General features: G+C 37.3%; 1 protein-coding gene across 2 annotated transcripts in view; it reads right to left on the bottom strand.

Annotated features, from left to right (window-relative positions):
- Positions 1 to 14,096, bottom strand: part of DNAH6 (dynein axonemal heavy chain 6) — a 249,681-nt gene that overhangs the window by 218,070 nt on the left and 17,515 nt on the right. For both annotated transcript variants that reach the window (XM_070511881.1, XM_014852847.3), the window contains exon 5: positions 3,367 to 3,634. In XM_070511881.1, coding sequence (XP_070367982.1) covers positions 3,367 to 3,634 — 268 coding nt within the window. The remainder of the gene's footprint in view (positions 1 to 3,366; positions 3,635 to 14,096) is intronic.

Here is a 14,096-nt window from a genome sequence, read left to right on the forward strand (position 1 = left end):
ATTAGAGTTGATAATAAATTCTGGAAGGTTTCAGGAAACAGGCTCAATATACAAGTATTGCTACATAGAATACATATGTATATGCACATACATACATGTATACATATGCTATTTATATATATTCTATATATGTACTATATATATAATGAAAAATCCAAAATGAAATTTAAGAAAACAATTCCACATACAATAGTCTCAAAAAGAATAAAATATTTAGGAATAAACTTAACAAAAGACATGCAAAACATATACTCTAAAAATTACAAAACATTGTTGAAAGAAACTTAAGAAGACTCAAATAAATGGACAGGCATTGTTGTATGTTCATGGACCAAAAAAGCCAATACTGTTAAAATGGCAATACTTTCTAAATTGATCTAAAGATTTAAAGCAATCCCTATCAAAATCTGAACTGGCATTTTTGCAGAAATTGACAAACTGATTTTAAGATTCATGTGGAAATTCAGGGGACTCACTTTCTAATTTCAAAACTTACTACAAAGCTATAGTATTCAGGACAGGGTGATACTGGCATAAGGACTGATATAGATCAATGGAATAGAATTGAGAGTTCAGAAATTCTCACATTTATGGTCAATTGATTTTTGACAAGGGTGCCAAGACAATTTAAGGGGGAAAGAATCTTCTTTGTGACAAATGGTGAGGGACAACCGGATAGTCACATGCAAAAGAATGAAGTCAGGCCCCTACTTCACACCATAAACAAAAATCAACTCAAGATGGATTAAAGAACTAAATGCAAGGGCAAAAACTATAAAACTGTTAGAAGAAAACATAGGAGTAAGTGCTTATAACCTTGGACTAGGCAACAGTTTTTTAGATATAACACCAAAAGCACAAACAGCTAAAAATATGAAAGGATAAAATGGACATCGTCAAAATTAAGAATTTTAGTACTTCAAAAGATGCCATCAAGAAAGTGAAAAGACAACCCACAAAATGGGAGAACATTTTTGTAAGTGATATATCTGATAAGGAATTTGTATCCAGAATATATAAAGAATTTCTTTCAACTCAATAGTAAAATACAAGTAACCCAATTAAAAAATGGGCAAAGTATCTGAGTAGAAAGTTCTCCAGATAAGATAAACAAATGGCCAATAGGCACATGAAAAGATGCTCACCATATTAGCCAACAGGAAAATATAAATCAAAACCACAATGGTTTTAGATACCACTTCACAACCAGAAGGAATCATTCTAATGAAAAAGACAAATATAATGTTGAGAAGATGGAGAAACTGAAGCCCTCATATGCTGTTGATGGGAACGTAAAATTATGCAGTGGCTTTGGAAAACTGTTTTTCAATTCTTCAAAAGGTAAAACACAGAATTACTGATAACCCAGCAATTCTACTCCTAGGAATATAGCCAAAAGGAATGAAAATACACGTCCAGACAAAAACTTGTACACAATGTTCATAGCAGCATTATTCATAATATCAAAAAAGTGGAAGCAACCCAAATATCCATCAATAGATAGATGGATAAATAAAATACATATATCCATACAATGGAATATTATTCACCAATAAAAAGAAATGCTATGCTACAACATGGATGAACCTTAAAAACATTATGGTAAGTGAAAAAAGCCAGTCACAAAGGACCATATATTGTATAGTTCCATTTATATGAAATGTGCAGAGTAGGCAAATCAATAGAGACAAGAAGTAGATCAGTGCTTGCCTAGAGCTGAGGTAGGGGTAGGGGAGAGTTGGGAGAAATAGAAAGTGACCACTAATGGGTAATGGGGCGTCTTTTTGGAGTGATGGAAATGATCTAAAATTGACTGTGTTGATGGTTGATCAATTCTGTGTATATACTAAAACCACTGAATTGTATACTTTAAATGGGTGAATTGTATGGTACATGAATTATGTTTCAATAAAGTTTTTATAAGGAAGTGTAGGGCACGGGTGCCAGTAAGGTTGGTTACTAAAAAAATCATAAAAAGAAAAATTTCAAGGACAGCTCCACTTTTATCCCTTCAATCTAGTCTAGGGGAAGCAACCCTCCTAATTAACTATTCTTAGATAAGGCTTGTGCTAAGTGTGTGGGTAACCATAACATTGAATCGATTTTTAAACCAATGCAATAGGTCTGTTATTTAGGTCAATCTAAGATTGAAAAGAAAGAGGACTTTCTAGTCTTCTAGGGCTACATTTAAGAGAAGATACAAGGCCAAAGCACCATTGGTATGAATGGTGGACAGAGAGAATGACAACTTTCAGCACATAAAATAAGACAACAAGCCTTAGAATTGATGGAGGTAATTTTAGAGACAAATGCAGGAAGTACTATCTTACATACCTAGTAACAAATTTATTAAATGTCTAGTGTCCAAGACATGTGAGAGATGAAAGGTGGTAAAAAGGCAGTAAAATAGGTTCAAATGACTGATGGATCCTTAATGAAATTACAGTCTAGAGGTTGAGTTTGATATCAAGAAGGACTAGAATATTTTCTACAACTCAGAATGCTTGATGGGATGGATGACCTGAGATAGTACATCTTATATATATTTTTGCGCTATTATCTATGTTAGCCATATTCCTTCAATGTTCCTTTATTACATGACTGACATCTTAATAATGATCTTTCCAATTACCATATGCAAAGTGAAGGAAATGACCAGTAAAAAGCCAACTTGAGGCTTCTGACTTGAGAGGGTGGTGACTCAGAGTCATAGAAACAGAGAGCTGAGGACTCAGTCCTCTGAACATGATAGTAATGATGACTCCAGTTCATTCTCAGGGGCCACATAAAGAATTTCTAATGCAAGTTGACATTCAGTGAGTGAGTAGAGATTTTAAATATGGCCACACACTGTTTAATAGTTCTTTTTCCATGATTACCTCATCCTCCAAAGTAAATATTAAAATTTTCCCTACCGTCTGAATCCCTGGTAGAAGACATGATACGATACATTGGGAGGTATTGGCCCATGAAAACAAGCCCCCAAATTATTTTGGACCATGAAGTCTAGAGTGTCTCAAAGGTGAGAGGAGGTAATAGGGGTTGCCAGCCTACTCTGTTCAAAAGGATACACAACTTCCCTCATCAACAACAAAGCGGGTCATGAATCCAAACCTCTGGGGCTGCTTCTAATCAAAGGAGCCCGGTGCTACTCTCTTCTTATACGTTTGCATTTTGCAAGCCTCGTTAAAACATAGAAACCCCACGAGACTGCCAGACTCTTAAATGACAAGACAGGATGAAAATTGTGAATTCTCAAAGAAAGATGAAATATGTTATTTCAGGGACAGTCTATACCTACACCTGCAATATGTTCACACTTTTTTCCCCTGTAATTCTTTTAAAATAGGATTAGTAAATACCTACTTGATTAACAATGAACAAATTTTTTTGTAGAGCTTTTCTACATCCACTGATTTTCTTGGAACGGACATTCTTCTTCCACACATTAAAAGCCTTCCATTTCCGGAAAAGTGAAAATATGGGAATCTTAGTGAGTTCTCTGTGATACAGATATTCTTGTTCCCATCGATCGAGTTCGATGAATTCAATGTCATCATTATAAATGTGCGTCACTGCCTTTTTGCTAATAGTATAGTAGTCATTTTTGTTGATGTTCTCATAACTCACAACTCTAAGATCAAATAAAAATTGAGGCAAGTGAATAAAGTATTGAAGACAAAGTTAAGCAATTGCATTACTTTTTTGTTTTAAAGAGATAAAACATTTCTGGAAAAAAACATTATTTAAAATTTTAAAAAATTCAAACAAACTACTTTTAGATCGAATAAACTACTCAAGAAAAGGAGGGATACCTGCTTTTTAACAACAAGTGGACTTGTTAGAGCTCTTAAAGATTTCACAACCTTGGCAATATGCTCAATAATTTCAGTTACATGGTTTTTACAAAAACAAATCAATTAGAGATTTTTAAAATGTAAAAGTCCTATATGAAAGCTATCTGGAAATAAGTTTTTATTTATTATTAACTCTTTAGAAACTATTCAATAATAATAGTGTAAAAGAGTTTTATACTACTCAGTATTGACAGAATTATGGGAAAGATCAAAGCAAGAAAATATGAATTAGATAAGATTAGAACCAAGATTCAGCTTAAGCTAAAAAAAAGTCCAATTTATCATATAACAAAATAATCATTATTGAGAAATTGTTTATTTCAAAATATCCCTTTTTCAGCTGTCACAAGGGCATTCTTCAACCTTATGCACAATAGGAAACAGATCAAGCAAAGAAGAAAAGCAAGAATGGGATAAAAAAAGGAGTAGAAATATGAGACGGGGCAAAGTAATGAGAACAGAAAAAGCTGATTCTCCAAAATTTCTTAAAATTAGAACTTGCCTAAGGCACAAATGTATTTTCTGTAATTTTAGTGATAACATTGAAATGTTGGATTCAACTTAAATATTCAATAATAGAACAAATGTGAAATATATTATGATATAGCAAGTCATTAAAATATATTTAGGAATTTAGGAAAATAAAATTTATGAAGAGTCTACATAGTTTAGAATAATAAGATAAAGGTTAAGTGCAAAAACAACCCCCCAAATTGTTTCTGTGTTAAAACTATGCAAAAATTATATGTACTATCCAATATTAGACAGGAACACTCCAGTGGAAACCAACTGTTTCCCACATCTATGTTCTCTTCTAGTCCTTAGCTCTGAACCTGGAGATCATGGTCCTTTAGCATAGCTTTCAGGTCATCTATGAAACCCCTGAAACTGTTGTACGTAAATAAATTTATGTACAAATGTATAAGTTTTTAAGGAATTGAAACAAAATTCTCATATGCTTTGGGTCTGTTAATCAAAAAACTAAGAACCACTGGAATAAATCATTTTTAGTTTTTAATTTCTATTTTTGTTTTAATAAAACTAAGTAAAAAAACATTTTTAAAGTTAGGGCACACATGACCAGAATGAAAGCAAACCAAAACCCAGAACTGCTTCTGTAAGCACACAAGGGACGCTGGAAGCTGAAGGTGCTTGGAGGGCAGAGAGTCTGAGAGCTAACCCTAAGGCTGTTCTCCCCTTCAGTGCAGTTATGGAAAAACTGCAAGCTGCTCAGCTTTAACCTGATTCCACTACCTGACTCTTTGCCTGTGTTCTAATTAACTCACATCAGAAATGTCTAGAAAAATGCCAGGTATTGCATGTTCCTGGTGAGGCTTATGGAAAACAGTTTTTCCTTTTGTATTTGTCAACAACTAATTAAGACATTCCTCAAGGGATTCCCTCCCAAATGTGAAATTTCAACTTGTCTCTGAAACTGTAATCAGCTTCAGATGTTTTATTAACAACAGTCATAAAACCAACCAAACAAGAACGAACAGCTCACCCCAGCCCTGGTGCACTTCTGGAAAACTTGCTGTGTGGATCTATCTGCTACTAAACGTTCTTCTAGAAGGGGACAGGTGTGGTCCACGATGTTGAATTTTAACTTATTGATTGTGAGTGCTACTTCGAAATCCTTTTTATTTATATATTCCTACCTATTCAAGATCCTCATTCTCAAGGCCATAAGCCTTTTCCTCTTGTACACATCTCTACTCTCCATAGAGCAAATGAACACACGAGAGTCTTTTTCAAAGATTGGATTGCTAGCATCAAAATCATCTGGGGTGCTTATTAAGAATCTAGATTTCCTGGTAGAACGCAGAATCAGAATCTTTACACATGGGACTCCCATATGTAAGACTCTAGTTTAACAAGCTCCCTGGGTGATTCTGATACACAATAATGTTTGTGAACCACTGAACTTTATTTGAAAACAAACAAACAACAACAACCGAGTGCTGACAGGTGAGCTCTCTCTGGTACCTTCACTTGGAAATCATCATCCTGTGTTAACCACACCTGAGTGTATCTCTCATGCTCTCCTCCAAACAGAGATGGAGAGGTTTCACCTCACTTTTTTCTAACTCTCCCGGCTTTTGGCTACTTTTCCTCTGCATCTAAAAATGTGTAGAACTTCTCTTTTACTTGTAGAAAGTTTTTCTTCACCCTGCTGTCCATTGAACTTAAAATCCCACGTCTTCTTTCCTCTCATAAACTTCCTTTATAATGGTGTGTTATCAGTTGGCCATATCCTCCCCATCCATTCCTTCTTAAAGTTTCCGAAAACCAGTCTTGCTCACTACTCTAATGAAATTATGCTCTCAAAGATCAGCAGGGACTTCCTTCAAGCCCAATCTAGTTGGTAGGTAGAAGGGGCAGCAGGATCAAGAAGAGCTTTGCAAAATTAAGAGGGCTTATGCACAGTTCTCTGCAATCCTATTCTTAGACTTTCCAGTTAGTACTGAGGGATTACCCCCGAGATAAACCCCTTGGACTTCTGTGCTTCGTTCTGCACACTCCGCCGTTTCAGGAGTTGGTGCACCACTCCTACGCTGACGACTGCCTAGTCAGCATTTTTCGGCATTGGGGATTCAGCCTCAAATTTCAGCTGCCTCCTAGATAGTTGCTTTGAATGTTTGTTCCATCAAGGCCTTTCTTTGAGGAAATAATCAGAAAAATTAGGCTTCCTTTAAGACCTAAAAAGAGAACTTCATTTGTTCAAGTGCTGTGCTATAAAATTCCTACTTTGCTAACAAAGAAGATGACTTCTTGATCCAATCAACTAAACAGAGACCCTTGGATAGGTGACGAATCAAGCTGAGATGAATGCCTTGAATAAAATTACGTTTAACTACGCTTTACTGGGAGGGAAAACCCTGTAGTGTTTTCTTGCTGTTTAATGTAGAATCAAGGAGTCCCTCATGAAATTATTTTACTGTAGAACCGGTCTCTCTCCATCTGAAATGAAATTGACACTTCAAGACTTCTATTAATTTCTAAAAGGATGTGTCATGTGGAGTGAGAGAATTTCACGGCCCTTGTGGTAGATCATAAATTGTCCTGTCATTGGTCATTTCAGATATAATTCAAAGGAAACCTACTGGGGTTCTAAAAAAAATTATTTCTCCTATTAGAATTCCTTGATTTTCCAAAACAGTAAGATCTCAGTGTGATTTGTTATTTAAAACAGCAGCTCTATCTGTTGTTACACCTTGCAGTGACTGAAAATGCTCTGCTCATCTTTAAATCAGTTCACCAGCCTAATGCAATCCTGCGCCACCTAATGACGTCCAGTCAGTGACGAACCGCGTGTTCCACGGTGCTCCCACAAGATCAGTACCATACAGCCTAGGTGTGTAGTAGGTTGAACCATCTAGGTTAGAGTAGGCACACTCTATGGTGTTTGCATAGTGATGAAATCGCCTAATGATGCATTTCTCAGAACGCATCCCTGTCTTTAAGTGACACATGACTATACTGTCTCATGAGACCCTTCTGCTCAAGAACTTTGAATAGCTTCCTATCGCTTACATCATTAACCCAAATTATTCTGCCAGGTGTTTGTGGCAATCTGCTCCTGTCTCATATTGGTTCCTCCTCTGTCCACACAAATCGCCCTGTCTAGTCAGGCTGGTTTCTTTTTTTTTTTTAAAGATTTTATTTTTTTCCTTTTTCCCCCTAAATCCCCTCAGTACATAGTTGTATATTCTTCGTTGTGGGTCGTTCTAGTTGTGGCATGTGGGATGCTGCCTCAGCGTGGTTTGATGAGCAGTGCCATGTCCGCGCCCAGGATTCGAACCAACGAAACACTGGCCGCCTGCAGCGGAGTGCAAGAACTTAACCACTTGGCCACGGGGCCAGCCCCCAGGCTGGTTTCTTGATCATGAACATTGTAGGCCGTGCTTGAATGCATGCATGTGTCCTTGTCCACCCTCTTCCGTGCTCTCATTTCTTTCAAGTTTCTGACTTCTACAAGCAAGAGAGTAATTCCTTACTTGCTTTAAAGTAGTGGGGTGGATTAGATGAGCTCACGTAGCCCTACTAAAATCTAAGTTCTCTCAGTTTCATTACTATACAGTTTTAATTGTCATGATTTGAACATATTTATTTGACAAAGGTAAGCAAGCAAGTGCCTGGAAAGAAATTAGCCATTTCCTGAGTTCTGCATTTATAAACCTCAATCTATACAATGGTGGTCAATGTCATGATTCAATGTGACTCTAGATCTAACCTAAACTGGAGAAAAGAAATGGCTTGTTTTGCTTCTGGTTTGATTAACCAGAAATGGTAAGATATCTGATAAGGAACTCCTTTTTACCTAGAAAGTTAAACAAAAATATAACTAAGAGGAAACTTCCAAGTTTCTTCAATAAGAAAGTGCTCTGGGGCCAGTACTTCTCAATGTATGGTCTTTGGAGCAGCAGCAGCAGCATCACTTGGGAATTGCAAATTCCCAGGCCCCACTCCAGACTCACTGAAATCAGAAACTCTGGGGGGTTAACAATCTGTGTTTTAACAAGTGCTTTAGGGCTTGCTTGAGAACCATTGCTCCAGGTCCACAGTGTGCAACTCTGGTTGAATCTTGGAATCATCTGATGAGTTTCATAGAAATGTTGTTGATCAGGCTCCACCTCAAACCAATTAAATAAATCTCTGGGAGTGGGGCCTGGGCGATTTTAACTAGCAGCCAAGGCTGAGAACCACTGCTCTAGGTTCTTCAAATTTTTGTATGAAATGAAATCATCATACACCAAATTGTCATGGATTCAGAACAGTGCCAAGGTGGGTGTATGTGTGTTTGTGTGTGTGTGTGTGTGTGTGTGTGTGCATTTGAAGGAAAGGTAGGGAGACAATCTAAAGCTGAGAAGTTTTGATGATTCCAAGTGAAAATCCTAAGGGTCTATAGTGTTTCCACTTGCTGACTTGACTTTGACTTATTAGATTTAAATTTCTTCATGGCCTAGCCCAAGAAAATTGCTATTGTGTTAGGTAACCTGGTGAGGTTTCTGATAATGTGGCTCCAAAGTGATCTGTTCCTCATTACATAACATATACACCTCATTATAAAGTTTTTTATAATTATGACCTCACATGTAAACTAGAATGCTGCCATTTTAGAAAGTTCCAAGCTGGCATTTCTGTGTGTTTTCTGTTCTAGCACACTAAACATGTAATCTAACTGAAAGGACAGAATACCTTTAGTTTGAAATTCTAAAAGCTGCCTAAAAAAAATACTTTTAACATAACAGGCCTAGAAACTACCTGAGAACTGACTTGATCACTTAGAAAGTAATATGGCCTGAGCCTAGCGCAGATGTCTATATGGTCCTAAAAGCCCAAGTCATGTAACTAGGTTTCACAGAATCCTAATCCCAGCAGATACCACACAAGAAAGGGTTCCCTGGTTATGCAGGAAAGAAATGCGTAAAGAGCATTCTGTATTTAACTTAAGGTTTCTTAATCTCGGCACTATTGACATTTTGAGCCAGGTAATTCTTTGTTGTGTGGGGCCATCCTGTGCACTGTCAGCTGTTTAGTAGCATCCCTGGCCTCTTCCCACTTACTACCAGTAGCACCATCCTCTCCAGTTTTGACAACCAAAAATGCCTGCAGACATCACCAAATGTCTCCTGGAGGGCAAAGCCTCTCAGGAGGAGAACCAGTGATTCAACTTAATGTTTCCCAAATTTACATGATCACAGAACAATTCTTTTTTTACCATCCATCTATTAAATCACTCAGTCTAACGTTCCTGGAAATACACTTTGGGAAACGCTGACGTAGAGAAGACATTGTGTCCTTTCTTTGGCTTTCCATGGATGATAAGATGCTTAGGACTTGGGGAGGACTCTGCCATCCATCCTGACTTATCCATTAAATTCTAATAGCTTTAAAATCGACATTGCACAGAGGATTAAATTATAGCATTGAAAGATGCAAGCATCAGACATTATTCTGAATTTCCTATCTGCAAACCACAAAAAAATATCAAATCGCAAAGTTCTTAATGTATCTACTCAATTGTCCCATCTTTCAACTGTGGAGAGTGCCTCTCTAATGGGACTCTTCTGAGGATGAAATAGATATACAGGAAGCACTCAACACAATGCTTAGCACAGTGTGTGACACAAATGGCAGTAGTTGTCATTATGAGGACAAGTACATTAGGCACAGTGCATGAAAGCTCGGGTTCTTAAGTACAACTACTTGGGTCTGAATCCCAGCCCCACAATTCGAGTAGCTGTGTGAAGTTGGTCAAGTTACTCAACTCTGCCTCAGTTTCCTCCTTGGTACAATGGATATATCGATATTACCTACATTAGAGAGTTGCTATGAGGATTAAATGAATTAAAGAATTTGGAACAATGTTTTGCATATGCTACGAGTTGGTGTTTGTAGTATCATGTTACAGTACTCACTCATTACATTTCAAAGACTTGGTACTACACTATGGCCTTATAGAAACACCCACAGTTTCTTCTCAGTGTGATCAAGTTTCTATTTCAATGACCAAAACAAAAAATAGCAAAACATGGACAGATATAATTAATATAATAGTGAGAAGAGAGTTTCCATAGACAAATGGAAAAAAATCCCTCACCTGCTAGGGAAGGAATTGTCTGACACTGACAGTGGCTCCTTTTACACCAGCATGAAAAATAAATACTTAAATATTGCCCCAGCAGGGGATCATCTTAGATTCAATTAAATGTTCAGACTCAAGATTTTCATAGACTATATTTGGCACCCCTCTACTTAGAAGGACATAGGACAAGAACTACTTCCTGCCAGCAGAGCAGCAGCAGGCCTCCCTTTTCCCTGGGAGTCTCTGACAATCTAAAAGCTACCCGGGAGCTATCCTCTCCCCAGGTGACAACTCAGATGCAAGGAGATGAGATCCACATTGGGTGGATGTGGAAACTATTCAGGCTTAAAAGCCTTATTACCCACAGGAGCCAATATCTCTGGCAATAACTCTATATGCATAGATTTCAGGGCTCCTGCAAGAGACATGCCCAGAAAAAGACTTGCCGCACTATTGCAAGGCCAAAGCTCCCCATCAGGTGTTTACAATTCATTTTTAGTTCCTCCCAACGCAGACACAATTTAGCAATCAGGGATCATTTTTATCATAAGCAGTGTTGCCTAGAAACAATCGACATTCTACTCTTATTAGGTTACCAGGGGAACAAAGCTTCAGGGTTAACCAAAGGTCAGATACTCACGCAAGAGAAAATTGTCCTAAAATCCTCTAGGGCAATGCTGCCCAAACTTTGCATGTTCTAACACACCCATACAATGGTAACATTTCATAAGGAACACTGGTATAGACGTTAATTACCATTTCTTTATATTATAGTAAGAAAAATAAAACACAAGGTATTCAGGGAAACATTCAATATTGAATTTGGTAAAACTTCCAAATAAAATCTAGCTCATAAGCAACCACAGCGGTGACCATAACTTTTTTGAGGCAGCTACTTGCATTTCTAACCAACATGATGAATGGTCTGTTCAAGTTCTTGATAGTTACCACTGCTGAGGAACATTGTTTATGGAAGTAGGAGACAGCAAATGGCAGATGTTGATTTATTGCTTTGTCTCTCACAGATGGAAAATCCGTTTCCCATTAACCAGAATTTGGATAACTTATTCTGTTGAAATTATGCACCAAAGGTAAGTCTAACAGCTTTTCCTTTGATAAATGCAGTGTTGAAATTTCTTGTGATAATGCAAATTGATTTAAAATCTAATCAAACATTTCCATATGATGTATTTCAGAAACAATGGTGAAGCTTGCTCTCACAGACAGATGTTACTCTGTTTGACTTAATAATATTTCTTTAGGGTTTACATTCATAACAATGACTCAAAATCACTAGAGAACCATTTTAAATGTCACTTTTCCAGAGATGAGTTTTTGCTTTGAATTCCTAATCTTTGTTAGTATGTGTTAATATATTTTCAGGCGGCTCTTGCAATTTTTTATTAAGTTCATTCAAGTGCTCAAATGTCAGTTAAGTAACCCAGTTGTGAAACCAAGAACTATCCTTCACTAAATCTGCAACGTTGAATCATTTGCAAAATGGAACTATTTTCTCATCTAGAGGGACCATGATAGAGTAAACATTGTAGAAAAAAACACATTCAATGTATTTTACTACACTTAAACATTATGTGAAGACATTAAATTTTATCATATTACTTTTATAAGTTTAGTATAGAGTGTCCTCATCTTATTGACCCAGTATTTACTACTTTTAACTTCCAATTTAGGCGCTTCCAACCATGCGGCATCCAAATAATTGTCTTTACTCATTAGGTTTATAATAGTTAGAGTTCAGGCTACAGAGGAAAATTTAACATCAACCCTAAGACATGATAGAATAACAAACAGTGATTCCAACAATATCTTCTTAAAGGAAACCTTGCATATTACTATCAAGCATCACTACTGTTAGTCAAAAAAATAAAAAACAAAAAATAAAACATCAACTCAATTCTCCTAGTAGAAAGGCTCACTAGCCTAGAAATACAGTTAATTTCCAAAATGGAACAAAATCACAGTTTCCATACTCATCTTCATGACTTTATCTTGTGCTGGTAAACAGATGTGAATCAATTTCATATTTGGCCAAATGTGACTCCTCTTATAACAGGGAATGAATATCACAAATGGCACTCCTTGATATCTGGGTTATTGGATGATGTTTTTAAGAAGAGAAAGCTACGAAAACATTTCACATATTAATCAGTAAGTGTGTTTTAAAAAATCAGCAAATAAACCATTTTTTTCCATCAGTGTCCATTTAAGACTCATAACCTCCTCTCCAAAAGCTTATAAAGAACTAGAAAAAGAAGTAGTAAGATAGTGGTGGAATGACTATACTATTAAAAGGATTTTTGTTTTTACGTCAAAGGGCTTTAAAGTCCATTATATATTAATTCTCCCATCTTAAAACAAGCTATTTCTCACATCTTAAAAAAACCCAACAACATTCTTGACCCTAATTCTCCCTTTTTTTTTCTTTGAGGTAGATTAGCCCTGAGCTAACATCTGCTGCCAATCCTCCTCTTTTTTGCTGCATAATACTGGCCTCGAGCTAACATCCGTGCCCATCTTCCTCTACTTTACATGTGGGATGCCTGCCACAGCATGGCTTGACAAGCAGTGCGTAGGTCCACACCCGGGATCCGGACGCTGAACCCTGAGCCACCAAAGCGGAACATGCGAACTTAACTGCTCTACCACCAGGCCGGCCCCGCAATTCTCCTTTTATCTACCACTCCATTCCTCTTCTATCATTAGCATCCAAAATTAGCATGTCCAAACCCAAACTAATATTTTTCCCTGACAAATCCGTTCCATCCAATCTTCTGTGTCTCAGTTAACAGCAACTCTACCTTCCTCTTGCTCAGTCAAATGAATCAAAAAGTCATCTGGACTCCTTTCTGGTTGTCCACCTTGCATACAGTCCATAAAAACATCCTGTTGGCTTGACTTTCAAATTATTTCCAGAATTTCACCTACTTCTCTCCACCTCCACCACTACCAACTGCTGCATCTCTCACCTGAATCATTACAGCCTTCTAATCGGTCTTCCTGTCTCAACCCTTGCTCCTCAAAAGTCTATTCTCTATACAGTGGCCAGAGTGGTCCTTTTCAAAATGTAATTCAGATCATAACACTTTGTTTGAAATCCTTCCGCGGTTCTCCATTTTTCTCAGAGTAAAAGCTAATGTCCTTACCATGGCCAGCAAGTCCCTTGGTGGTCTGTTCCCTTGCTCTCACTCTACTGCAGCCACACCAGCCTCCTCTTCGCTTCTTGAATGTGCCAGGCATGCCTGGGATCTTTGCATTCACTTTCCTGCTGTCTGGAATGCTCTTCTTCCCTCTTCCCACCAGCACATAATTCACTCCTTCTTCTTCAGGTCCTTGTTCCAATGCCAGCTTCTCAGTGAGGCTCACCCTAACAACCCCAGTTAATTCACAACTTCTTCCCCAGAACTCCCAATCCCCTTTGCTCTATTCTATTTTTTTCTATAAAACTTATCACTTCTAGCATTCTGTATAATTTACTCATGTATCATTCCCTCTACAAAATGTAATCTAGATGGTTCACTAATATATCTCTAGCACAGAGAACAGTTCCTGCACAGAGTAGGTGCTCGATTCATTATGCTCAATGATTGGATTTTCATGTGCGTCTCTGTTCTTTCTGTAAATTATGTCTC

This window comes from Equus asinus, chromosome 6 (genome assembly GCF_041296235.1).
Source record: "Equus asinus isolate D_3611 breed Donkey chromosome 6, EquAss-T2T_v2, whole genome shotgun sequence".
NCBI classification, from domain to species: Eukaryota; Metazoa; Chordata; class Mammalia; order Perissodactyla; family Equidae; genus Equus; species Equus asinus.